A 27,858-nucleotide genomic window follows, 5' to 3' on the forward strand; every position below is an offset into this window, starting at 1 on the left:
AGTTTGAGAAGTAACTAGGGTCTCGCTCTGTTGGATGGAAGCTCAGAATTTGTTGTGAAATGATACTTCGACAAGAGTGTTGGGTTAATTTAGAACTGATGGGTTTTAATTGAAGAGAATGTAAAAACCATGTCTTCAGGAATCTGAGTCTCAGGGTAGTGTGCTGCAGTTGATTTTTGTAATATTACTCTCTTCTTTTTCTCTCTCTGTTCCTATCAGGTATCTTATCTTACTTGGCTGACAGACCACCACCTCAGTACATCCATCCCAACACTATAAATGTTGACAACAATCCAGCATTGTCAGTCTCCAACAATCCCTCAGCCCTGGATCCCTACCAGCCCAGTGGAACTGTGGGGCTGGAGCCAGGGATTGTCTCCGTGGACTCCCGCACAGTGAACACACATGGGCCTCAAAATCTGCATCATGGTGACAGCCACGAGGTAGCACTGGATACGACAATCACTATGGAGAGTGTTTCGAGGGTAACCAGCCCCATCTCTCCAGATGGGATGGCAGAGGAGCTGACGATGGATGATGTAGCTGGGGATCATTCGCAGATCCCGAATGGCTCCCGGAGCCATGAACCTTTAGCTGTAGACACAGTGGGGAGTAACTTGGCATCTGATGCTGTGGGACATGGCGGTGTCATTCCTATTCATGGTAGCACTTTGGAACTCCCTGTCGTCATGGAGCCTGACCACATGGCCAGGCGGGTGACGGGGATATCGGACAGCACACTAAATGACTCCATTCATACTGTGGCCATGAGCACCAACTCTGTGAGTGTGGCGCTCTCTACCTCACACAACCTCGCTTCCCTGGACTCAGTAGCCTTGCATGAAGTGGGCCTCAGCCTCGAGCCAGTGGCGGTGTCTTCCATAAATCAGGAAGTAGCCATGGGGCCAAGTCATGTGGATGTGTCTGCAGACAATCTTGCCTTTGTACCATCCTCTCTGCAAATGGAAGACTCCAATTCGAACAAGGAGAACATGGCAACCTTATTTACCATATGTGAGTGGACATTTCCTGCTTTCTTGGGGTAGTGTTTGTCACGTAGCTGTTGTCTGGTGGGATGACAGGATTTTTGTTGCTACTCTTGTATCTTTATGTTGAAAAAACCCCATAGTTACTTAACAAGTCCATGAAAGCTGGAACATCTGCAGTGGCAGATGAACTGTGCTGAAATGACAGTAGCTGGAAGTAGACATAGTAGGATGTCTTAGCATAATTCTCTTTGTATCTACTTCCCATGTTGCCTTGAGGTTGAAAGCTGAGTTTTTATGAACCTTTTGCTTTTTGTGGATATGCTGATATTATCCTTCGATTTTTTAAAGTCACATCACTAAGTACTCTTGTATCTCCATAAAAAAGCCACAACAAACACCACCACAAGTCATACATTTCATCAAGTGGGTATAGTTATTGAGTATGATGTCATGTAATTTTTGCAAGATTTTTATTGCACCATGTACAATCATCGTGAAAATGTTCTTCTCCATAGGACCTACTGGAAAAAAGAGCAGAGAGGGAGGGAAGTTTTTAATATTTCTAATTATTCTCGTTAAAAGATTTTAGTCCAGAGGTTAGTTGATCTCACAGGAGCATTGGGTATGATACTCTCAATCCTGACATTATTCAGGGAGTGGTGTTTGAGAACTGTGAAGTCTCGCTTTGTGCCTCTGAAGGTCAGCTTTGATGTTCATTTTTATTAGCTGTGGTAGCACTGCTGAGTGCTGCTCTTGCACGCACTCTGGCCCTACAACTGTCAGAATCTTACGTGACAAGCTTTGCCTGCAGAACATGCTTTCAGAAAATGAAAGATACAGTGCCTTGTTTAGCAATGGGGAAGGTGCAGTTTAGTGCAAAGTGTCTGGTCTGATATTTGGATTGCAACTTTGAGTCTGTGGGATAAAATATAACTTAAAATCCGGTGGGTGTAGAACCATGATGAATTTCCACCTCCTAAAGAAAGAGTTTTACAGCTGATGCATTCAGAAGTTCCTACAAGCATCTGTTGGAACAACTAATGATGAAAATACTGTGATACCCAACATGCTTGTGGTGAAATCACTTGACTTATCTCAGTGAGATTTGATGTGCCAGCCTGTTGTTACTATACTTAATATACTCGTAAGCTGTTTCCCCATTGGTAGGAGATTAAAATGGCCATTGCATGCCTAGTGCTTTTGTGTGGTTTGCAAAACAGATGTGTGACTTGGGGAGGTTTAAATTTTAACTTTGTGCTGTTGTTTTTAAACTGCTCCTGGATAAAACATGAATTTATGTCCAGAGAGGTTGACAGCAAGGACAAAGAGTTGTTTGGTGTTTTTTCCTCACAGAGGAGGCAGGAGTCAGGGCCTTTTCCAGAAGGCCTTTCACACACTGTTCCTAAGTGGGAAGAAAAAAAAGTATGTCTCTGTTACAGTCATGAATGTTTGTGAAACTTTTAAGTAGCCCCATTTTGGTGGTCTCTGTCTACAGTTCTGGGTACCCAAATCAGAGAAGTATTTGGCGAGGACAGAAATGGAAAGTATGTTTCACTTTCTGTAGAATGTGAGATTTTCTTTTTCCAATGTCTTAAAAATATATGAACCCCTGAACCTTTCCAAGTGGAAATGTCACATGCCTAGAACTTTTCTTCCTCTGCCTCTCCTTGGAGCTAGTTCACAGACCCGTAGTGAGTGTGTGCTGGGCAGTGCTTAAGCAGGTGTTCCAAAAAGTGGTTCTCATTACTCAGATCTGGCTCGTCATGGTTTTACTCCTACATGTCATCTATGCACACAAAGCAATGCATATATAGGCTCTATCTAATGATTTTCCAAGTCCCTTCCTATCTGTAACTGTGCAGTTGCTCAAACTACTTTGTACGGAGTCAGATTCTTGTACCATGGTGTGTGAAGGGAGTGTCCCAAAAATATCCTTAAATAGCTAAGAATAGAGCTGCTGTTTAGGCCTACTGAAGATAACTTCTGTGATAGGTCTTTTATACTGGATTTAGGCCCTCCAGAGGCTAAAGAAGGTCTTTGTGGAGAACCTGTGAAGAATAGTCAGCTGAGTAGGTGTTGGTTGCTCTATTTATAGAGGATTAAAATGGCATAGTTTTTCTAGATGAAACATTTTATGCTGTACTTTCCCCCAAATTTATTAGTCTGAAGACTTTCAGTGGTTTCTTTTTCAACAGTACTTCTGCTGAATGACAGGTTGAGAAAGTGATGCTATTGATTCTTACTGGGTTTTTGTTACTTTCAGTGGCGTACTCACACTATGAGTTTATTGCAGTGAGTCCTTCAAAAGCAGCAGTGAGGTCAGTTTTTTGCTACTATGAAGATTTATACAGTCTGAATTTAAATAGAGGTAAGGGAATTTGTGGGTTCAAATTAGAAAAAAAATTTAGAAAGAAGACCTTCCTGTCCCTTTGCATGGTTATCCTTGAGGTTCTACATGCAAGAAGTGTTTCTGGTAAATTCCAAAGATGTGATCAGTTAGAAAGTGTGTGGTTTGGTATGTCTTAGGTTTGTCTGCCAATGAGGTCATTTTACTTGTGATCAGAGAGAAATTGAGTCTTCCATCATCAGCATGACTGCCAGCTCTGGGGAAATTATCATCGATTTTGCAGTAGGCTTGATGAAGAGTAAACTCTGTCCCATTGCTAGGGATAGTCTGGAGTCTAGGCCATTAATTTGCCATCAGGAAGGCAGGTGGATATCCTTACATTTGATCTGAATTGGATAGGAAGTGACGTGTGTGTCAGTGCCTATCTGACTGTAATAATGTCTGTATTCTTCTGAGTCAAAGCTAGTACAGTGGCCAAGCTGAACCTGAAAGCGCCAGTCTTTGGCAGGAGCTGAGCTGAAGCATTTTGGTAGGGAGCTGACTCACCGTGAGAGCAGTTGTATCTTCCTAATCCCTGTTGTCCCTTCCCCTCTCTGCAGGGTGCACACTGTGTGACAAGGCATATCCATCAGACTGCCCAGATCATGGGCCTGTCACCTTTGTCCCTGACAGCCCGATAGAGAGCCGAGCCAGGCTTTCTCTCCCCAAGCAGCTTGCCCTCCGGCAGTCTATCATGGGAGCTGAAGCAGGTAAGAATCACATTACTGTATGTTTCTGTGCAGCAGTTTAAAATACACTCCCTGCCAGAAATCCAAAACCGTGGGGATATTAATGTGGGAAAAACATACTGCAGTAGAGAGTTGCTTCCCTGTTCTGTCATCATCCTGACTTATGTTATGCAAGAGCTTCTGGTTACTGCGTAGACTTCAGCTACAAAGTGTGGCACTTCATAAGGTTGAGCACAAGCAAGGTATGGTGTTTATTTTTATCATGCTAAACAGCCCAGGCACAGCTTTGATAAGAAAACATAGCACTGATTGCACTTTGAGGAAAGGTAACAACTAGAAATAATGGAGGAGATTTCTGTCTGCTTGTTCATCAGCTTGGTTTGTTACCTGTGGGTCTTCTGGAAGCTCTCACTGGAGTATTGATCACAAGTGCCTCTGTTTTTTTCCCCTGCTTCATTTGCATTCGCATGTAGACTGTGACCTTGTCATTGGATGTGGACCTTGTTACTGTATTTCACCTGGAAATCGAAGAGTACAATGCAGTGCCCTAAGGATCTGAAGGCTAGAGAAGAATGTGATTATTGGCTTGCTTAGTGATGCTGCTTGTTGAGAGTAGATTATATCTGTTCTTTTCAAGCTGCACTAGTTTTCAGTTTATTCCTAAGAGCTATTCAGTGTATTCATGTAGACCTATAAGTATATCTATATATAACTGTTTAATGATAAATAATATACATGCAGGAATCCCTCTGCCCATGACAGAAATACACTGCCTCTGGGGAGAAATGCAGAAGCTGCTTAACAATGCCCAGCAACAATTCTGGAAATTCCTGGGGATTAGGTAGGCAAAATGTAGTTACTGAAACTAGTATTTTCTGCTTCTGCAGAAAGTGCCATGAAAATTTTAATTGGTACTTTAAGTGTCTAGGATTTTAGTTTTATAGCTTTCTGAAAAGTGAATTACTTGCTTTTGACAAAATAAATATTTGTACTTACAACGAAGCGGCTCCCAGTAATGTCATGTGGTGGTGGTGGTTCTTGTCTCTGCCTTAGGTGTGTTTCACGTGTGAAATAGAAGCTTTGATGATCTTATGCCTAGATATTACCCCAGAGCATTCTCATAAACTTCCCACCTCTTTGTTATGCATGGTTAGTTGTTTAAATCATTGATTTCTGCAGATTTTGGTCTTCTACTGCTAGGTGTGTGGACACGAGAAGCCATTCCTGTGAGGACTTGTTTTGGACCTCTGATTGGGCAGCAGAGCCATTCTCTGGAGGTGGCTGACTGGACAGACAAAGCAGCTAGTCACATCTGGAAGGTCAGTGGATGTTCCAGCTCACGGAGTCTGCCAACCTGCCTTTATCTGGTGAAAGCTACCACATGATCCAACATCTTTAACATTACCATCCCTCCCAAAAGTAATGCAGTTTGACTGTTTAATGCTTAATATCAGCACAGCAGAGCTGTATACCGTGTAATATGCTGGTAATCAATCCTTAAGTACAAAAAACTTCTTGAATGCCTTTTCTTTTAAACGGCTGTACGTGGTTTCCAGTATTTGTGTGGAGTTGCAGCAGAGATTGTATATGAATTACTAGGCAGCACTTGTTTGTTTTGTATCACTGTTCATCGAAAGTTCCCCAGGTCATGAATGATTTACAGCTACCTTAGAGCTTTCCTTTCCCCATCACTTCATTTTCAGAAGGTAAAATTGATCTGTATAAATTAAACAGGTACTGTTTGCTCAGATGTTGTTGTTCACAAGCTGTGGTTTGTAAGAAAAGCAGTAAAATGTATTTCTGGTGGGAGCTAAAGGGAAAGATGCTGACAAACAGATTTTCCAGCCTCCTGGGTAAGCAGAGAGGTCCAAGATTGCCATGTGAAGAGGAAAGTAAGGAGTAAAAACAGGGCTGTGGTCTTGGCAATGGCAGTGGAGACTTTCTAGCTTGTTCTAGGTAAACACATCCTCTGTTAAAGATAGAAGCTGCTTTCACTGCATTTATTGCTCTGTTTTGTCCTAAGATTGAACTTGTTTTTCCTGGTAGATCTATCACAATGGTGTCCTGGAGTTCTGCGTTGTTACAAGTGATGAAAATGAATGTAACTGGATGATGTTTGTACGCAAAGCCAGGTGAGAACCACCTGTACTGTGCTAAGGAGCTTTGAGTGTGAGCTGCAGGCTCATAGGAGACTGTGCTGGGAGAACATGCTCTGCTGCACTGCCTGCCCAGATAGGGAATGAGCTGGGGACCAAGGGACCTTCAAGAGTTAACTTGGCATCTTGGGCTGGTGAGGAGAATGAACAGAACACCCAGTGGTGATTGTTACAGGGGAACCAATATGCACACTGTCATAAAACAGCCCCAAACCTGCACACATCCTTTGTTTCCCTTGTTCTTCAGCTTTAACCCAGGTTCTTTTTATAGCACCTTACCATGTATTAGGTTGTTAACTGCTTTCCCTCTGCCCCATTCCCTTTGAATACATCTGTGAAGTTGATGTTAGTCGTTGTTTCGATTTTACTACTTTATTAGCAAAGTGTCCCTGAGTTGGCCAAGGTCCAAACACTTAGAGCTTGTGAGAGCTGTCCTGTTCAGTCCTTCTGGAGCCTGAGATGAAAACTATCCAGACTGCTTTGAGTGTGGTCCACTGAGGAGGCTGAACCTTTCCTATTGCTCTTGTGACACGAAGTAGGTTTTTCCTGCATTTTGTTTCATTGCTCCCATATGCAGGAGTCACGAAGTTTAATGCTTAATCTCCCACTGCAGTGGGGCAGAGCTTTTGCTGGTTTCAGATACTGGGAACAAACTTATTCCAGATGCCACTTCAAAGGATGAATGACCACATCTTGGAAAAGCTTTTCAAGAGGTTGTTTTTTTTAAGATAATTTTGCTTTAAGGCATTGCTAGTACTTTCTCCCTCATGCATTCTTTATTTCTTAAGGGGGTTAATATGAAAGATACATAGATTTTTGTAGTTTCTTAAGCAATCATAAACTCTTCTGTCAGCCCACTCCATCATTTGGTGGAGCAGATTGGCTCTCAATGTCCAGTTTTCCTCTGTTTAATAAGGAAGGACAGAAGTGATAGACATGCAAGTTTTTATGATGTGCTGACAAGCATTGGGTTTGTCTCATTACCTCTCTATGGGAATTTCTTTCTTTTTTTTTTTCCTCTCTCAAAAAGTCATTACTTCCAGAGGACTTTTATTCATTACTCTGGTTATTGCTATAGGAACAGGGAAGAGCAGAATCTGGTAGCTTATCCTCATGATGGAAAAATTTACTTCTGCACCTCTCGGGACATTCCACCTGAACAGGAGCTTCTCTTTTATTACAGTCGGGACTATGCGCGACAGCTGGGTAAGTCAGTGCTCAGTTTTGGGGGCTTTGCAGGGAGTTCTTGGCTTGAATTCCATTCTAGTGCCATCTCTGGGCACTGTGACTTGGGAGTGCATTATGTTCCTTCTCAGTTACCGGTGCATGTTCATAGCTTCCTTTTACATTTCATGGATGTAGAAGTACAGTCATTGAAAAGTAACATTTCACTAGCTAATTTCACTGATCAGGAATAAAAGATTGCAGTTTCAAAGAAAAAGAGTTGGTTTCCTTCTGTTTGACCATGTAGTGCTAAGGGAGCTTTGCTAGCTGAAGTTTATAGAATCATCAAGGTTGGAGGAGACCTCTTAAGATCATGGAGTCAAACCATTAGCCTGCTACTCTGCAGTAACCACTAAATCCCAAACCATATCCTCCAGCGCCAGATCCAGCTATTCCTATCCTCCCTCACTTTTGGTTGTGATAATTTAGGTTTGGTGGAGCTGTGCTCAAAACTGCTCTGAAGTTTAACTCCTCAAAACCTTTGCAGTGACCTACCTAGAAGAGCTGAAAGGATCAAGGGTGAAAATCTCCACAGCTGGCTTTGCCACCACAGACTAGATGTTAACATGGGTCTTGCTCATGCTCTGTTAGGCCTTACTGTGCCTCATTAACAGTGATGCTTTTATGCCCAAAGGTGTTCCTGAACATCCGGACGTGCACATCTGCCACTGTGGAAAGGAATGTGCTTCCTATGCAGACTTCAAGGCCCATTTGAGCAGCCATATTCACAACCATGTCTCCAGCCAGGGGCACAGCAGCACCAATGGCCCAGGCCATGGCAAGGAAAGGAAGTGGAAGTGCTCCATGTGCCCCCAGGCTTTCATCTCCCCTTCCAAGCTCCATGTCCACTTCATGGGGCACATGGGCATGAAGCCGCACAAGTGTGATTTCTGTAGCAAAGCTTTCAGTGATCCCAGCAACTTAAGGACACACCTCAAGATACACACAGGTAAGGGTTTGGGGCTTTCTGGAGATTCCTGTGCTTGGAAATCATTGGGGCAGGGTCTGTTTTCTAGGTTTCCATGTCCAGTTGGCAGAGCATAGCTTGTGTCCATTAATCTAAGCTCTTAGAAGCAGAATCATAGAATGTTTTGGGTTGAAAGAAACCTTTAAAAATAATAGTCCAACCCCCCTGCCATGGGCAGGGACATTTTCCACTAGATCAGGTCACTCCAAGCCCCACCCAACCTGACCTTGTACAATTCCAATAGTGAGGTATCCACAACCTGTTCCAGTGTCTTGCCACCCTCATTGTAAAAAAAAAATAATAATCATCTTTATGTCCAATCTAAGTCTGTCTTCAGTTCAAAACAATTGCTCCTTGTCCTATTACTACAGGCCTTGGTAAAAAGTCTCTTTCTTATAAGCCCCCTTTAAGTATTGGAAGGTTGCAGTAAGGTCTCTCTAGAGCCTTTTCTTCTCCACGCTGAACAATCCCAACTGTCTTGGCCTGTCTTCATAGGAGAGGTGCTCCAGCTCTCTGATTATCTTCATGGCACTCCTTTGGACTTGCTCTAACATATACACATCTTTCTTGTACTGGAGGCACTAGACTACTCCAGGTGGAGTCTCCCAAGAGCAGAATAGAGGAGCAGAATAGCCTTCCTCAGCCTACCTTTCTAATAATGGCAGCATCCACTGCAACCTGTCTACAGGAATATCTGTTGACCCTTGACTGCTGAGAGAGCACTGGCCAGTGTGGGGTAGGACTGAGCTGTGTTCAGCAGTGTAGGTGCTTACAGAACAGTATGTAGACCTGTGCTGTGGCTGATTGTGCTGATGCCGAGAAAAGTTGTAACAGAAACTACTCCCAGACTTGTGTCTCTGAGTAGCAGGTATTTTTTTATTCAGCGCTGGGCACGAGGGGAATCGCTCCACCAAACTTGTGCAACTGTTAGAGCACCTTTCTTTGTATTTATCTCTTAGGGTGTTACATATACATTAGGTTGCTTAATACGCCTAGACATATTCATAACCTGTCTCCCCTTCGTATTATAATGAGCTCTAAACTCATTTCTATGCATTTGTGCGTGCACGGTGTCTTCAGGTGGTCATGGGCAGGGGTCTTCAAGAGGAAGGCTAGTAGTCTTCATCACCTTAAACTTTTCACCTCGTCCCTCAGCACATGCACATTATACTTGTTTTTTTGCTAACTCAGCACCCTTGTGTGTTAATAAGCGAAAGCAATCCTAAATGTCGTGTTCTATACATTTGGTAAGATAAGGTAACACCATGTTGTGAACTACTGTCTGGATTTATTTCTTCCCTTATTTACTCAACAGGCCCTTAATTGCCTTTTGGAGCCTACTTTGTTTACCCAGCCGGTGCTTCCTTAAATTCTTTCCTTGGGGCCTACTTCTCTTATCCATTCCTCCCCTTAGTTCTGGTCAGTATCCTCTCCTTTTGAAATGTGCATGGCAATGTGGAGCAAGCACAAGCAGGCAGTGCCAATTGTTTAGTAAGCAACTTCCAGTACATAATTGATTAATCTTTTTAGCTTCTTTGTATCAGTGCCATGTCTAAAGCATTTGCTGAGTTGAAGTTGGAAAGGAGTGTTGGCCTTCATCTGAGAGACAGAAACCCTTTGTTCCCACACAGCAAGTCCAGTGCTGGCAGCTGTAACAAAACAAGTGTTCCCTTCTGCTCAAGAGATAAAGCCAGCTGGGTTTGAGAGATATTAATTTGGACAGTTGTCCACTTAAATATGGGCCTGAGGTCTTTCCTACTTGAATTGTTCTTCATCTTACGGTAATGGCACAAAACTGTAATTGGCAACTGTGGGGTCGGTCTGATGTGGATAAGCCTCAGCTCTGTCACTCATCAAAATGGAAGTCTGAACATGCTGTTGACTTCTGTGGGCATTGGGATCTCACTAGAGGCTTTGGGGATAAAGGGGGAATTGCTAGCAGATCAGTGAATGAAAAACAGTGAAGGATTTTTCAGCTGTGTAAGAAGAGAAGAGATAGGAAAAGGCATGGATTTAACACTGAGTGAGGACAGGGGAGAGGATGAAGGTCAAGTTACATGTCAGCAATAAGCAGTGTGGATATTTTTGCCTCTTTTTTTCAGTATGGTTAAAATACCTATTGGGAATCAGAGAATGCAAATCACAAAGCAGGAAAAGGAATAAAACTGGGAGTTCATTGCCCTCAAGTCAAGCATAGGAAGCTGTAGGCTCAGTAGTGAGGAGTTTTAATAAACTGATCAAGTACAAATGTGGTACACACAGCCACAGAATAGTCAGTGGGGTGGGGATTCAAGTGGCATTCAGACTTATTCTGAATTCAGTGGCTTGCAGGGGTCTGCAGCTATTTCTGGCAAGGAATAATGGAAGAACCACAGATAAGTGGAAAAATGGGATAAAACATGGAAGTTATCAAAGGGCCAGTGAGCTTTGTACCTTTGTGTTTGTTAGATAAGAGAACTTGTTTCTCTAGCCAAAGGAAATGCAGTGCGTCAAACGTGGCTGGGCTCTGGTGAGGTATCAGATAGAGTTCCTGTGGGAAATCAGCAGAGATGGGGATGCACAGTAACTAGATGGTTACCATGGTTACTGTTCCAAAGGAGGCTACCATTGTTTTTACTAAAGAATGTATCTTGGTTAGGACTAGTCGAGTTAAGTGTTTGCCTGAATCTCTGCAGAAAAATTTACAGATCTACTGGGGATGTTTGGATGTACAGAACAGGGAGACAGTTGGTGTGGGCAAGAAGCAGAAAGCCTGTCTCACAGGGAAGGCTGACTGACCACAGGCACTGGAGGGAGAGGAATTGATGGTGTTTAGAAGGACAGAGTGCAGAAATGTGCATCATACAAGGGGCTCAGTGGTTTGAAACAGTATCATGAAGTTGTTTTTTTGGCTTGAGGGCATGGAGATGGAAAGCTCTGGAAATGATGAAGTCAGATGCCTGTTTTTTGTATGGACTAGACTGGAACTAAGTAGGCCTTTATGCTGAGTCTGAAGGAACGCAGGACGAAACTGGATGAGGGAGGTGACTGGCGCACTCTACTCTGCACTGGTGTGGCCTCACCTCAAGCACTGTGTGCGGTTTTGCGCACAATATCAGAAAGATACTAAGTTGTTAGCATCCAAAGGAGGCAACAAAGATGGTGAAGAGCCTTGAGGGGAAGCTGCATGAGGAGCACTTGAGGTCACTTGGTCTGTTCAGCCTGGAGGAGACTGAGGGGAGACCTTATCACTGTGTACAGCTTCCTCATGAGGGGCAGTGCAGGGGCAGCAATGACCTCTTCTCTCTGGCAACCAGTGACAGGACCCAAGGGAATGGCCTGAAGTTGTGTCAAGAGAAGTTTAGGTTGGATATTAGAAAGAGGTTCTGCCTCCAGAGCATGTCTGGGCACTGGAACAACTCCCCAGGGCAGTGGTCACAGCCCCAAGCCTGACAGAGCTCGAGGCATTTAGACAATGCTCTCAGGCACAGGGTATGATTCTCAGGGATGTCCTGTGCAGGGCCAAGAGTTGGACTAGATGTTCCTCAAGGGTCCCTTCCAACTCTGATTATTCTGTGATTCTGTGAAACAGGTCCTGTTCACAAAGAATCCGTCTTTCTTCAGGGTGTTTTTCAGGAGTGATCAGGCTTATTTTCTCACTGTATTTCTTGGGACAGTGACTGTCAATTTGTGGGTGCATGTATGTAACCCTAGGCCAGAAGAATTACCGCTGTACCCTCTGCGACAAGTCGTTCACCCAGAAGGCTCACCTGGAGTCACACATGATCATCCACACCGGGGAGAAGAATTTGAAGTGTGACTACTGCGAGAAGCTGTTCATGCGGAGGCAGGACCTCAAGCAGCACGTCCTCACTCACACACAGTAAGTCCTCTCACACTCACAGCATGGGTGGGCCTGGCCAATGCAATAAATAAAGCTGAACAGCCCAAGAGAGAATCTCCAGTTTGCAAATAGTTTGGCTTAGAGAGTATAGATAGGTTCATCCTCTAAAATGACAGAGAAGTCAGTCTGGACAAAGTCCTTGTTTTACTGGCTGTTGTCCAGTTTTAGTACTTGCAGTATTTTAATGACACTAAATTCCAAGTGTGCTCCTTGTCTTGTGAAAGGGCAGTGCAGAGTGTTCAGCATTTTGGAAAGAGAGGGGTTTTTTTCATTGTTCAAAGCTGATTTACATTTTGTTCTTTACTGAGAACTGTTTCCACAACCCAATATGACCACAGAAAGACCATAAATTCCTCACTGCTATTCTCGCCTTGTTAGTGAACAAGATGTTAGCGAATTCTTCCTCTCTGTTTGCACTAGGGGTGGGGTGCAGCCATTCCCAGCCCTTCTCGCCCAGCAGATCTCACTTGTGCTTGGTCTCCTGCTCCTCCTGCAGGCAGATCCCTACCTGCAGCTCTCTGCCGGGTCAGGTCTTTTTGCTCTGAGAATCTCCATCCTGTGTATTTACTCCCGAACACCAGGTCGTCCCTTAAAAGCTGCTTGTCCAAAGTTAGTCCCTTTGCTTATTTGTTTTTTTGTACTCACTTGGAAGCCCTTGCTGCTTCTGTCATGCTGCCTAGGAAACATGACATGACATGCTGCCCAGTGCAGCAAGCGTGAGTAAGAGACTTGCTTCACTGCTTGTTTCTACAGCCTGAGCCAGGTGCACTACTGCTGGGAGGCATTTTGCACTTTCATCTAGAGAGTTTGTTACAGTCTGGTAAGCTCCTCTACTTAGCATTTACAGACTGAGGGGTGTTAACACTCAGCAGCTTTGTTTACTTATTTGTTCTCCCTGCACCCCCCAGTTATGCAGGATGGGAAGGATGGAGACTGACCTTTCCACAAGGGCAGCATCTCTCCCCATGACAAAACATGGACCTTAAGCAGCATTTTAACACTGTATCAGCTGCCTTGTGGCAGGAGCAGATTGTCACCTTTCCATGTTTTGCAGAGAACGGCAGATCAAGTGCCCCAAGTGTGACAAGCTGTTTCTGAGGACAAATCACCTGAAGAAGCATCTCAATTCACATGAAGGAAAGAGGGACTATGTCTGTGAAAAATGCTCCAAGGCTTATCTAACCAAATATCACCTCACTCGCCACTTAAAAATATGTAAAGGCCCCACATCCAGCCTGTCAGCCCTAGAAGAGGAAGAGGAGGAGGATTCAGAGGAGGAATTAATAGACTCTGTGGGGACTGAAGACTGTAGGATTAACAATGGAGTCTATTCAACAGGTGATGCCCTCTCTGGACACAAATGAAGAAGAGAGGGAAATTTTCTTGGAGGTTATAACTAGGGAAGGAAAAAAACCCTCTTCCTTGTTTCCCCAGTCAGTAGTGTATGTCAGGTGAGGAGTTTTCCCTCTGTTTTGGTGTCCGCATTACCACCACTTAATAAACTCTGTAGCCAAAACACTGAATGAAACTGGATCATGCACATACAACTGAAGAGTTGCTAAGAAGGAAATGTGAGGCAAGGAGATGTTTTCACATGTGCTGTGCATACTTCTTTTCCAAATCCCTCAGATTAATCCATCCGGTGCTAGAACACATGACACATCTTGCATAGCCCATCAAGCAAAGAGCCACAAACCAGAACTGTAGTTGTGATTGCACAGTGACCTGTAAGCCAACTATCCTTAACTGCCCAAGCCATGGCAGGATGAGAAACAAACAAAAATGGTGGTGGCCATTGATGTATTTTGCTTTTTAAAACTTTTTAATTGCACAATGTGGTTTGGCACAAAGCAAAGACTTATCAATGCTCAGGTTTCCTTAAAAGCAAAACAAAACCCTTTGGTTTTAAAAAAAAATAGCCAGTGAAATCAGCACTGCAAACAAATCAGTTACCCCACTACAGAAAATCAGACACTGGCTTTTGGAGAACAGTTATTGCATCCTCTCACTCGAGTTCACTAGAACCTGTAAGCAGGTGAAGACATAAAAACTGTATAGACTCAAGTAAGGAAGAGGCTACAGATGATCAGGCAGTGTTTACAGTGCATGTTACTTGTGCTGTAAACATTTTGCCACTTGGAATGATGGGTTTGCTGCTAAAATGATTTATGGGATGAATTGTTTTCTTCTGAAAGAATTAAAAATGCGGCTCTTCTCTAATGTGTTTTAATATTTCCACATTCTTGGAAAAAACCACCAACTTCCTATTTCTGATGATGATGCTAAGAGAAGTAATACCACTTTTTAACCATCTGCCTCTCCCAAGCTTTCCTGGGACAAGGTAGGTGTAGGAGCACCTTCATCAACAGCTGCAGCTGAAGAACTGGTCTTTAAACCTTTGTAGATTTGCTGTGTCACTCATCTGGCTGTGCTACAAAAGAAGAGTCAGCCAAGCTCTGTTTTCTGACAAGGTAACTGAGATTCCCTTCTGAGAGAGACACTGCTTCTTGCCTAAAATGGCCCAAGCTCAGCTGTATCTCTCCCTCTACACTCTATTTCCTAGAGAGCTCCCTGGGTTCTTCAGACCTGAAAGTGCTTGCCCTCAGGTCAGTATGTGACTAGAAAGCTCCAGAGAGACAGGGGGTGGGATCTTGTTAAGAGAAAGATGTGTTGCTTGCAGTACAATTTCTTCCTAGAACAAAAAGCAACTTCTACAGTGCCAGTTAATACTCGAGATAAAGACAAATCACTACCCTCCAAGAGCTTAACACAAAGCATTTATTTCAAATTAAAGCTTTGAAAATCTTGCAGCTTTTCAGTGGAGAGCACTTGAACAGAGGTGGTTCTGGTGCTTTCACCTTCTTAAGCTTCACAAAAGCAGTTGTTCATTTGTTGTCCACACATCATTCACTACTGCTTGGCAGAGACAGGCTGGAGGCGGCAATCCCAACGCATCCAGAATGTTCTTGCTTCCTGCAGAACCATGCTGAACAGCTGTCACCAGGCTAGAAACAGCTGAAGTGGTCACAGAGGCAGCTCTTTAACCTTGAGGGATGGGAAGGAAAGCTATAGCCCTGCCTTTTCCACAGCCACACTTTGCAGAGATGTAATTTACCTGTTTTACCTCTCAAGAATTATTTAGTTAGGGTGGAAAGAGCTTGTCAGGTACATGGTGTGACTATGGCTGCTTTGATAGCAGTGGCTTTATCACCCAAGGCATTTTTACAGCAGGAGCACTCTAACAGACTCCTTCCAGAGAGTGGAAAGGGAAGCACTTCAGAAGAGGGTAAGAGTATCATTTAACTTCCAGCCTGGGGTAAGGCACTTGGGTGCTCCCTTTTAAATGCAAGGAAATTGTTTGAGCCACGTTCCTTGATAATTTCCAGGTGCTGGAAACACAGCAGCTAAGTTGGAGGTTAAGGCTGATCCTCAAAATGTTTCTCTGAGCCTTCAGTTTTCAGGCAGAAATGCCTGAGAGGAGTTAATAACATAAGTGTGTAACTCAGCTTTCACCACTGACAGTGACTCTTGCTTTGTGTCCTGACAGCCTCTCATTCTTTTCTGAGTAGCAGTTCCTTAATTCAGTTCAAATTCTCTTAAAATATATTACATTTGGAGCTTGAAGAGAACCCAATACCATGTGCAACATGAATAAGCTTCAGGTGCTGTGGAACCAGGAAAAGAAATCCTCAGTCTTGATAGGATAGAGCTGGGGTATTTCTGGTTTGATATTGGTGATCTGAATGTTAGAAATACGTTTCAGGATTCTACTTGGGAGGTCCAACTTAATACCTGAGAACCACTCTTAGGAGTTAAAAACTTACATGGAAGATCTTTTAAATTAAATCTGTATTAGAAACCTGTAAACCTAGCTGCAAATTAAGGATAAATTATCTATTTACACTTGTCATTCAATTCAGCCTTTGTTTATTTATTACACAGCTGTTGTGTGGAGTATCTTTCCTTATGCCTTTAGAAAGATCAAAACCTTCTTTGCAGTATTCAACAAACTTCTGGTAGCCATAGAATGCTTTTCTAGTGACTATCAGCTTTGCACACAGTAGTCCCTGTTTCAGGGATCAGAATCTCCAGCAAAAGCAAGTGATTTAATCTTTCAAAGCCAGTAATAGAGGCAGGAACTTGGAGATTAACCACATCACCATGTTTCTTTGTCTGAGGTGAAGCCTGCAGATCTCTGGTCTCTCCTGCCATGGCTGCAGGGAGAGGATGAGAGGAACAGTCATAAGCTGAGACAGGGGAGAGTCAGATTAGATGCTAGAAAAATGTTTTCCCTGTTGTGTACAGGCTCTGGAATAGATTGCCCAGGGAGGTGGTGGAGTCACCACCCCTGGAAGTGTTTAAGAGGCATCTGGATCTGATGCTGGAGGATACGCTTTAGGGTTTACAGCAGTGACAGGTTAGTTGTTGGACTTGATCTTAGAGGTCTCCTTCAACCTTGATGATTCTATGATTGCAAGACAATGGAGTAATTCCCAGGAACTCTCACCAAAGAAGGGGATTTGTAGAACACATTAGTCATAGTCACATTAATCACTCTGATGTTTTGATGTCTGGTCCATCATGATTCCATTGCTGTCTCCAAATTGTTGCTGCTCCTGCTGGCTGTGGAGCTGTGACCCACAGAGCTGGCACTAGCCAGAACGAGTCTCTCTCTGTTACCAAAAACTTCATTCACTGCAACACAGACAGGAGATTGCTTACATGTTACTCTCCCAGAGACAGAAGTACAGCAGGTATAGCATGGAATGGGATGGAAAACCTAACCTCAAAGCTCTTCCCCTTACCCCCAGCAGGGAGTTGCAGTTTACATGCCAGAACAATCACCTGATCCTTTAACTACAAGTCCTGTTATTTCTCCCTCAGAGCATCTACAGGTTTCCCTCTGCATAATTCCTGTACCTAAGTACTGTGAAATGGATGAGTTTTGTCGAGCATAACATGAAGTTTACATTATTTATTTTGGGTTTTAGTCCCTCTGCTTTCCACCAAGACTTTTAAAAGCCTTCTCCAAAAATTAATGCCCTTTTGTTACACGTAGCTACAACTGATAAAACCAGTCCTCGCTTTTATTCTGACAAGTATGCCCAGAATGTGGTACCTGATTACACCAGGAACATTAAGAAAAAAGTAAAACATGGGGATCATAAGAAATCAGATGTTACACTTCAGCTACAAGAAAACAAATCATGTCAAACAGGTCTCCCATTTAGAGGAAAAAAACCCCATATTTTTTGAAGCTGAAAATGTGAACACATACACAGTCATGGGGGATGGAAAAATACTAACCTGCAGTCTCTCTCAGAGCCACAATACATCACCGAATACAAATACACCCTGAGGGCAAGGAGAGAACCACAAGATTCAAGGCAATGAGAACATTACCTGCAGAAATCTTGCTTAGATCCCAAACACGCAGCCCATCCCGCTCTCCTCCAAAGGCAAAGACAAGGGGGAAGTCAGGGCAGCAAGCTGCACAGAAGAGAACTCCCTGGGAGAGAGGGAGGGAGGAGGAAAGAAGAAGATTTGATTTAAAACACCATCATAAAATGAATTTGTCACCTGAAAATACTTTCACCACGCAAGTTTTAACAAATGGAATCTAAGTTTCCTGAAACTTCTTGCAAAGACACAAAATGAAAGTCCAGAGCTGCTGATTATAAACAATAAATCTTGAATGTGGCAGATGCACAATGAAGTACCTGAAGTTCTACTCAGAACCATTGTATCTAGAGGGAATGGTCACAAGCTGAGATAGGGGAGAGTCAGATTAGATGTTAGGAGAAATCTTTCCCATGTGAGGGTGTTCAGGCATTGGAATATTGCCCAGGGAGGTGGTGGAGTCACCATCCCTGGAGGTGTTTAAGAGGTGTCTGGATCTGACACTGGAGGATATGGTTTAGGGGTTCCAGCAGTGACAGGTGAATGGTTGGACTCAGTGATCTTAGAGGTCCTCCAACCTTCATGATTCTGTGATCTGGAATTCTGGTCTGAGGCTTTGAAGCATTCTGCCAATTCCATGTGGAATACTGCACTTTAATCAGAATCATTTACCCAGAATATACAGATGTGATTACTTTTTTCCCTAAAAGGTGTTAAGTAAAACAAGTTTCTTTCTTGTAATGTGCTCAAAGATTCAAACTAGCCAAAAAAAAGAATAAACAGACATGGTTTATACATAAAACTTCTTAGAATCAAGAAATAAATATTATTTACCATTTTCATATCCCTGGAATGGACTAAACTTGGTCTGTCTCCCAGGATATCCCAGATTTTCACGTATTTGTCAGCAGATGATGTCACCAGGCACCCTTTGATCTGACTGCTTAGTTGTAGCCCTGGAAGATTAAGAGTGCAGCAGTGTGAGAGCACCAGGTAATCACTGTTTCACAGAGATGCGGATATATTTTGAACTGAAGGCATTAGAACCACCCAGTATTCTCCTCACACTAAACTTCATTCCAGCACAATGGAGCAAAAAGTTAATGGAAGTTCCATGCTGCCACTGTTCCCTGTAGCCAGAGCAAAGTGAATCATGTAGGCCTATTTTGTCTCTCAATCCAAGATCAGTAACAGTGCAAAGATGCTCTTGTTCGGCTTACTTCACAGTCTGGCTTCCCCAGGTAGCTTCCTTCAAGCTCCTACACTGATCAAATACAGCAGCCTAAAGCAGCAGTGTGAACCTTCCCACGTGCCAGACCTAAATCATCCTCAGAGCAAATGTCAGTATGAAATAATTAGAGAGGAGGTAAATGTTATAGTTCATAATCAGATTCCAAATCTGATTATTGTTTTTGCACTTCCTCATCCAAAAAAAAGTACAAGGAATCCAATTCTGGGCTCCTGAGGACAAGAGGGACATGGAGCTCCTGGAGCAAGTCCAGGGGAGGACAACAAAGCGACTGGAGCACCTCAGTGATGAGGAAAGACTGAGGGAGTTGGGGTTGTTCTGTCTCAAGAAGAGATAACTAAGGACCCCATTAATGCATTCAAGTACATGAACAGGAAGTGCCAAGGTGGATCAGACTGCTCAGTGAGGGAAACCAATAAAACAACAGGTAACTTGTTTTATTTATTTATTTATTTATTGCCTCAGCAAAAATTGATGTACAGGAAGTTTCACTTGAATATGAGGAAGAACTTCTTTCCTGTGCAGTCACTGAGCACCGAACAGATTGCCCAGAGAGGACATGGATTCTCCCTCAGCCATGTACTCTGGGATGGCCCTGCTGAAGCAGGAAGGTTGGACCAGGTGACCCAGTGTGGTTCCTTCCAACCTAACTGATCCTGGGATTCTGTGAGCATGTCCCAAGTGAGTCAGTCTGTTTGACATGGTCATTCATGACATTCACTGAGCAAACTGTTGTTAAAATACTTCACTTACAATGGCTTCTCAGCAGAGATTTGCTTCACGTGCCACCTACTATGATTTGTGTGCATGGTTTACTTATTAAACAAGGAGTCACCACCACATCACCCTTAGAGGTTAAACACATCTTCCAGATGTGCCACTGGGGACAAACAGGACACAGAGGCAATTTACCTGACACCTCTTCATCATGAGCTTTCAGAGTGAACAGAGGCTTATTCGAACGAGCATCCAGGCAGTACACAAAGCCATCCTCTGTGCTTGCCTAAGGAAGCCACCACCAAAAAACAAACAGCCATAGTAATTCATTAGGAAAAACCCTTCTATGAACCCACCCTCTAGTAAATCCAATGATGTGAAGCAGACACTACTCATGTTACACTGTACCCAGGCCTGCACCCCAAAAGTCACACTCCCACTTCATCCAGCTGGTGCCTGAGCTATTCTATGTACCTAAACTATGCTGCACTGACTTACATGGAAGTCTTAATCCTACACAAATTTCTAAAAGTGTGTTTTGAAGAGAGCAAAAAGCCCTGGTAAGCTTGGCTCTCATGTTAGGCAATGAAATACAGAGCCTGTAGTCTCTTCACTGTCAGTTCAAAAGTTTTTGGAGCAATCCAGAGGCTACATAATAGTCCTGAGCAAAGCTGAGTGTGATTATACCAAGAGAGATCTACATCATAAACCCAACAGAACTGAGCTACCACTTCTGTTGGCTGTATATACACAGTGACAGAGGACTAGGCAGCCACTGAGAAAAAAGATCTGGCTTTAAATTCTGTTTTATTATAAAAATCTCAACAAAACCAAGGTATTTTTACTCTACAGATGCTTGTTGTCTCTTCTCCCAGGCAAGAAGAAATAGCACAACAGAAAATGGCCAAGGTTGCACCAGGAGAGGTTTAGGTATTACGAAAAGTGTCTACACTGAAAGGGTTGTCAAGCACTGGCACAGGCTGTCCAGGGAAGTGGTGGAGTCACCAAGTCTGAAGGTATTTAGAAGACAGGTAGATGTGGTGCTTATGGACATAGTTTAGTGGTGGACATGGCAGTGCTGAGTCAATGGTTGGACTCAAATCACAGAGATCTGTTCCGACCTGATCGAGTGGATCACTCCACACCAGCTGGGAGGATGGGTACCCTCCAGCACTGACTTGAAACACTTAATGTTCAAGATCTGAGTTCTAATTAGCCCCATCTCAACTGCAATTGCCTTATCACAGGGAACACAACAGCAACTATGCAAAGGAAAATACATCCCAGCCACTGAACACTGTAACAACATGACAAAGATGCCATCTCTGGAGTGAAAAAGCACCAGCATCAATAGCTTTTCCTACTGTCACAATGAAGATCTCAAGTAACTAGCTGGTCCAAATACTTGTTGAAAAAACTACTTAAAAACATCCTCCCCTAACTGCATTTTTATAAAAAGCAGCACAAACCATCCAACTGTCCATCAGCTCCACTAGGATTCAGGAACACTATGAACACAAAACTTCAGGTGAAATGACATGGCAAGAGTGAACAGCCCAGGAAGAAGAGAAGAGCATGTACTCACTAAGAAATGACAAGGTGAAAAATGATTCCAAGTTACTCTCTCGACCTGACCACTGAACCGCCACACTCGATGGTTCTCTTGTGGGTTTCTGCAGTCATATAGCACAGCTGACCTAGGGGAGAAAGGGACAGGAAATTATGACATACAGTTTCTTTTACCACCAGCATCTATAGAAGGTCCAGGTAAACTCTAATTATAAAGGGAACAAATTCAGTATTCAGTCTTCCAACTCAATAAGAGATGAAAGTCTCTCAGAGAAGCACAAGCTTTTTCCATATGCTTCCAAGTTTCATCTTGGCTATAAACAGCCATTCTATTGAAACTAAGCAAACCAAGCTTGAATCTACTCAACACATGAGATACTTACCACATAGGAGACTGTAGTCAAGTAATGATGCACTAATTAGGAAATCAATTGGTGATACATATGCATACATTTTCAAACATGCTTTAATCAAAGTAGATTTGAAAAACTCAATCTTTACAAGTGGTTAGAGAAACACTACTCCAAAAAGGAGAAAGAACACATAGGAGTTCATGGATCTCCAGGCATGTGCTCAGCTCAGTGGCTGTCCTAACTCAAGAAGCTCCTGGGTGCAAATGCAAGGGAGGAGCGATCATGTCACTCTAGCAACATCCCACCCCAATCAACATCCACAGTGTAACCCACTCCCACTCTGTCCAAACCTAAAGAAATGTGAGGTAGATTTCTCAGCTCTTTTACCAGGCATTTGACACAACAGTTTTTGACTTTCAGGCTATGGAGGCATCTGCCAATAAACACTGAATAGCCTGTGGTCCTGCAAGGCTTTACAGGAAAAATCCACAAAGGCAGATGACTAGTTTATAGGTGTCCATGGTATCAAAGGGTTAGCCAAAAAGGGATAGAGTAGCTGGTCTCAGTGTTTGCACCTTTTTCTTCCTTGTATCAAAGGAAGTCAAGGGGGAAAAAATAGACAGAAGCAGCTTCCTAAAAACAACAAAAGGTTTTTGTCCAATTCTTTCACTTAAGCAGATGCAGCAAGAGCACAATAGAAGCCAGAAAACACGAAGGCTTGGCTAAAGATTGACAAGCCTATAAATATTTTAATACAAGGACAAAGTCTTAAAAGCAGAATCAACATAAGAAAATCATTGTTACAGAACAAAATTAAAAGGTTGCCCCACTGAGATGAGAGAACAGAGGGGAAGGTTTAGGCTGGCAGGACTTATGAGAACTGGTGGTTACAGAGCTTAGCCCAAGTGTGCAGACACAAACTACTTCCCAGCATCTCCAGGCTGCAGTCACAGGACACAGCCCATTACTCTGGCATGCCTAGAGAGGCTCTGGGAGTGGACTGGGATTTTGAAGTCCCTCATGCCTCCACCCTAGCCTTACAGGTTGGCAAAACCTGGGCAAGTCTTCACAGGAACAGTGACACATTCCCAGTGCAGGAAATGCAAATGAAGGAATTCAGTTTAGAGCAGACAGAAAGTTCCAGTCCAGATGATCAAGGCATTTGGCAACCTCTGGAAAAGAGGTAAGGAAAACTACATTCTGTCCACATCCAAACCTGGCTATGTTGCTGGAAAAAAAAGTAACAGCATTACTCAGACTGGCCCAGGTATAAAAAAATGAAGAAGAAAAGGCAACTTAACAGGCTTAACTGAATTGCAGTACCCTCCCAACATGCAACATCTGAGAACATTACCCTGACATACTTATCGTAAGATCCAGAGATGAGGGTCTGAGTTTCAAATGGATGAAATTTCAATGTCTGCACCTAGATAATGAAAGATTTTATTTTTATAAGGAAGTATTGAGACATAACACACATATACAAGAACTTTCTTGGAACAAAGCACAACCTCCCCCAAGACAACACATTTCCCCCCCAAAAAACTCTCCTATTAAGCTTGCTGATACTCAAGATTGCTCAAAACACACCTCAAACGCTCCCACCCAGTGGAAACAAGGTATCTACCACTGCAATTCAGCTGAAGAGACCCCCATGCCCCTTTCTGCCCTAGATATTAAAAACCAAAAGCTGGAGGAGGTAAAATAACATCTGCTCCAGTTTGGGGAAAAATGCAGATGTTAACAAAAAATGAAAACCTGGGGTTTGTCAAGGGCAGTGACTTTGTTAAGAACAAAACAAGGTTATAGCTATTAATAACTAGCTTTCCCATTTTAATTATTGTGAGATTAATTCATTCCTAAAATACCCATCACTATGGTATTTTAGTATCATTTATTTCAAACCTTTTTAACCTAGAACAAACTGTAACTGACACTCACTGTTCCCTTAAGAGAGAGTTGTCGCTTGACCTATGCTCACACATCTATTTTTGTAGCTTGTATCAGCACAGTTAGAGTCCCAACCATCAGAGCTTTCATTTTAAAAACTGCTGTAAATATCTGTTAACTTTCTAAAGGGTAAGTTCAATAACATTTTGAAAAGCAAACAGACTGTAGCAACTAATTCAGCAAGGTAAACAGGTGTTAGAAAATTACAGAATTGTTGTTCTAAGGGGTTAATGAAAAACTGTGGTTATTTTTGCTCTGTGTTTTGCAGTGGAAGCAGCACAGTAATTAGGACACACCTTGTCTGTATGCAGGGTCAGGCTGGCTGCTGGCTTACCCACAGACATATCCCACAAAATCACAGTGTTGTCAGCAGATGCACTTGCTAAAACATTCCTGATAATGGATCAAAAAATATGTTTTAAAAGTCTTTATACAGATACAAACAAATAAAGGTCAAAATCCATGACACATGCAGAGCCAAATTCTGAGAACAAGTAGAACAAGTACACTCTGCTGTATAGACTATGTCTCTCAGGTTATCTCTGAGGGGCAACTCTGAAGGCAAATCCAAGTCACAAGTAAAGACTACAAAATAAACTACATTACATTAGCAGAACACTTATAACAACACCACTGACAGTGCTGCTTTTATCTCCCCCAGTATCACTTGAAATATCATGTGCTCAATGATTTTTCAAATAAAATAAAGCAAGAAAGGCTTTGAAGCACTTGCTTTCCTTTGACATTAAATAGTATTTTTAAACATTATCTGTGCAACCTAGTTCTACTTCACAAAATCATAGAACCATCAAGGTTGGAGGAGACCTCTAAGATCAGTCCAGCCATTCACCTGTCACTGCTGGAACCCCTAAACCATATCCTCTCGTGTCAGATCCAGACACCTCTTAAACACTTCCAGGGTTGGTGACTCCACCACCTCCCTGGGCAATATTCCAGTGCCTGAACACTGAACAGGGAAAACATTTCTCCTCACATCCAATCTGACTCAGCCCTGTCTCAGCTCAAGGCTATTCCCTCTGGTCCTCTCCCTGCAGCCATGGCAGGACAGACATCCCTTACCTCTCTCCAAGCCCTGTCAGGGAGTTGGAGAGAGCCATGAGGTCACTCCTGATGCCAGTGTACACAGCCAAGAGCCAAAAAAAACCTGTTTATAAAATGGTTTGCTGTCTAATATCTGACTGTTTATATAACTACCAAAGACCCAACACTGTACACCCTTCATAGACTGCAGGAAGGAACCATGAACTTTTCAGTCAGTTTACAGACCCAACTTCACAAGTTTAATTTCATCAATAGTGTTAAGAGCAGTAAACACAGCATAAAAGTATAATCAGAAAAAACATCAAAGCAATTAGAGGAGTCTACAAAGTTGCTAAGAGGACTGGAGCATCTCCCCTATGAAGACAGGCTGAGGAAGTTGGGACTCTTCAGCCTGGAGAAGAGAAGGTATAGCATACCTTCCAGGATCTGAAAGGGCACCAAGGGAGCTGGAGAGGGACTCTGTGTTAGGAGCTGCAGTGACAGGACAAGGAGCAATGGGGACAAATTGAAGAGAGCAAAGTTAGGTTAGATATTATGCAGAAGTTTTCCCTGTGATAGTGGTGAGACACTGGCAGAGGTTGCCCAGGGAGGCTGTGGCTGCCCCAGCCCTGGCAGTGTTCAAAGCCAGGCTGGATGAAGCCTGGAGCAACCTGGTGTGGTGGGAGGTGTCCCTGCCCAGGGCAGGGGGTTGGGGGACTAGATGATCTATCAGTTTCATTCCAACCCCTAAAATTCTGATTCCCAAAGGCCTGTGTCAAATACACAGTACAATTCCTACCACTGCTTCATTGGCCTTTAAATCAGGTCTATTACCTCAACATGTTGTTGCTGATTGTAACTGCTCCCCCCTCACCTGTCTCTATTTATATTAACCAAGTGTTTCTGACTGAAAGAGTTAACATTCTCCTGCAAACACTGTTTTCCCAAGCACTTTGTCAATGGAAGGTTAAGAAAACACCTCCTGAAGGCTCTAAGAACATTTTACAGTAACACCATCATGACCTGCAGGCAGAGAGTGATATGTAGAGAGCTGTCACAACATGCCTTGCTTACAGGAAAGAAGCAATATTAAAAGATTTGAAATATAAGCTGCTCCGAGGAGTTCCTTGTTTTGTCCATAAGCTTCCCACTTCAATGCTGGTTTTATTTCCTGAGAGATCTACCAGTGTCTATGAAATCCTAACCAAGCACATCACAGAATTAGGCATTTCAAACACTTCACTATTGTAGCCATAATTTCTTCATCATAGTGTGTTAAGGGGTTGGAATAGACCTTAGAGATCCTCTAATCCCAACCCCCTGCCCTGGGCAGGGACACTTCCCACCAGAACATGTTTACTTGTCTCTGTATTATCACCTTTTCTAGGTAAATGAAAGCTACTCTTTTGTAGGAGTGATGGACTGATCATCACCCCCCTCTGTGCATAAGTATATAAGTTAAGAACAGCAGACAGCACACTGTAAATTAAGAGTAAAATTTACGTACATTTACTGATGTCCTTCTGGTTATTTTCTTCTTCAGTATCTAGTTAAGAAAGCATTGCAAGTGAAAGCTCACACCTGCTCATTAGAGTGAATGGAGTCTATTTTGAGAGGCAGATGCATTTATGACAGCAGTAAAAGAAACATTTAAAGGAAAAAAAATGAGGCTGTGTCTGAGTGGAGCAGTTTCAAGCCCCATGCTGAGGGTCCTCTGACAGATGAACTGCTAACAACCACCTAAGCAATAAAAACCCAGCAGCATCTTTACTTCACTCAGCACATTGCCCTTGACCTCTGCCCCAAGATAGGCCAGCTTTGTGTCGTGTCAACAGCAGCACTTCAGTGCTAGTCCCTTCAGGCAAGAGGGAATTCTCTCTGTCTAGAATAACCCAAAGGCCAGAAGCATTTCTATAACTGCACTTAGGGCTTTTACACTTTCTTTTCTGTTCACAGTTCTTGGGAAAAAGCCAGAGGGGAAAAAAAAGCAGAATAACAAGGACTTTCTTCTACAAATCTCTTTGTGTCTGTTGAAATGGTGTTTTAGAATCACTGGGAGATCAGCAGAGCTCAGGGCAGCTCTTCTGCTTCTCCAGTTTGTACAGGTGAAATGTTTATCAATTTATCAAATGACTCAGTCCCACTTTTGCCTGCCTTCACCTGGGCAACCTGCAAAAAAAATTAAAAATCAAGTGTTCTAGTTAGTTAGAAGGGACTCCAGGGAAGTTGCAGAGGGACTCTGTGTTAGGAGCTGCAGTGACAGGACAAGGAGCAATGGGTACAAATTGAAAGAGGGAAATTTAGGTTAGATATTAGGAAGAAGTTTTCCCTGTGAGGGTGGTGAGACACTGGCACAGGTTGCCCAGGGAGGCTATGGCTGCCCCAACCCTGGCAGTGTTCAAAGCCAGGTTGGATGAAGCCTTGAGCAACTTGCTCTGGTGGGAGGTGTCCCTGCCCAGGGCAGGGGGTTGGGGCTGGATGATCTGTAAATTCCATTCCAAACCCTAAAATTCTATGACTCCGTTTTTAAGAATGGATTAATTTCAGCAGTGCTTTCGAGCGTTTGGATATTGTGTGGAAATGGCATGCCTAATTAAGAATGCAAATTTGTCACATCCATTGTCATTCAAGTATTCCTTTACCTGCTTTGTTTATTCCACGAAAGATCCAGCACAGCATCAGTATGCCCTTCCACAGGCCCTTCTGAAGATAAGCTCTGGGTGCACATACACACAACATAAACAGACTTTGAGAAATGACAACTTCAATGCAAATCAAGCATTACTCCACACTACTATCAGTTCCTTAGTGTCTTTGAAAAGAACTTCGTATTAGATAACTCTCACTTGCTGCAACAAGGCTTTGGAAAGAACTATCTCTGCACCACCTGAGCTTTGCCTCCTACCCCAGATCTCAGATTGCTCCATTCACAGAACTGGTTTCTCCTTTCAGGCTAGTAAAAGGAATCTCATTGTGTCTAGCTAATGTGCAACTTCTTCAGCTTCTTTCTGGCAGTTCCCTCTCTTTCCTCCCAGCTAGCTGAGCTTCAGCTCCTTGTAACAGCTAACTGCCATCTCCTCAAATTCTAATTTAAAGTAGTTAAGATTCAAAGTCACTGGGATAGCAGTTGAAAATCAACCATCAGCCACTCCATTCTCCTTCTGCTCTTAATTCCAGGGTTAAATTGTTCAGGGAGCAATTAGCATTTCACACTGAGGTAATATGTATGAATGGTATCTTCAACAGCAGTTCTGGGAACCCAGTGATTTTCAGAAGCAAGATTCA

General features: G+C 43.1%; 2 protein-coding genes across 2 annotated transcripts; one reads left to right on the forward strand and one right to left on the reverse strand.

Annotated features, from left to right (window-relative positions):
* Positions 1-212: 212 nt before the first annotated feature.
* On the forward strand, positions 213-14,070 carry PRDM4 (PR domain containing 4; the record flags this gene model as incomplete). The annotated part of the gene is made up of 8 exons (XM_009071645.1): positions 213-1,014; positions 3,936-4,085; positions 5,265-5,383; positions 6,111-6,196; positions 7,299-7,426; positions 8,079-8,393; positions 12,105-12,273; positions 13,349-14,070. Coding segments are annotated over 8 exons (2,079 nt in total), but the record flags the coding sequence as incomplete, so codon positions are not given.
* Positions 14,071-16,873: 2,803 nt separating this feature from the next.
* LOC103799338 (periodic tryptophan protein 1 homolog) lies at positions 16,874-27,289 on the reverse strand (the record flags this gene model as incomplete). Its single annotated transcript, XM_009071646.1, has 8 exons — positions 16,874-16,989; positions 17,698-17,803; positions 18,529-18,650; positions 19,856-19,946; positions 21,246-21,357; positions 22,947-23,008; positions 23,829-23,925; positions 27,216-27,289. Coding segments are annotated over 8 exons (780 nt in total), but the record flags the coding sequence as incomplete, so codon positions are not given.
* Positions 27,290-27,858: the final 569 nt, after the last annotated feature.

This window comes from Acanthisitta chloris, unplaced genomic scaffold (genome assembly GCF_000695815.1).
Source record: "Acanthisitta chloris isolate BGI_N310 unplaced genomic scaffold, ASM69581v1 scaffold4433, whole genome shotgun sequence".
NCBI classification, from domain to species: domain Eukaryota; kingdom Metazoa; phylum Chordata; class Aves; order Passeriformes; family Acanthisittidae; genus Acanthisitta; species Acanthisitta chloris.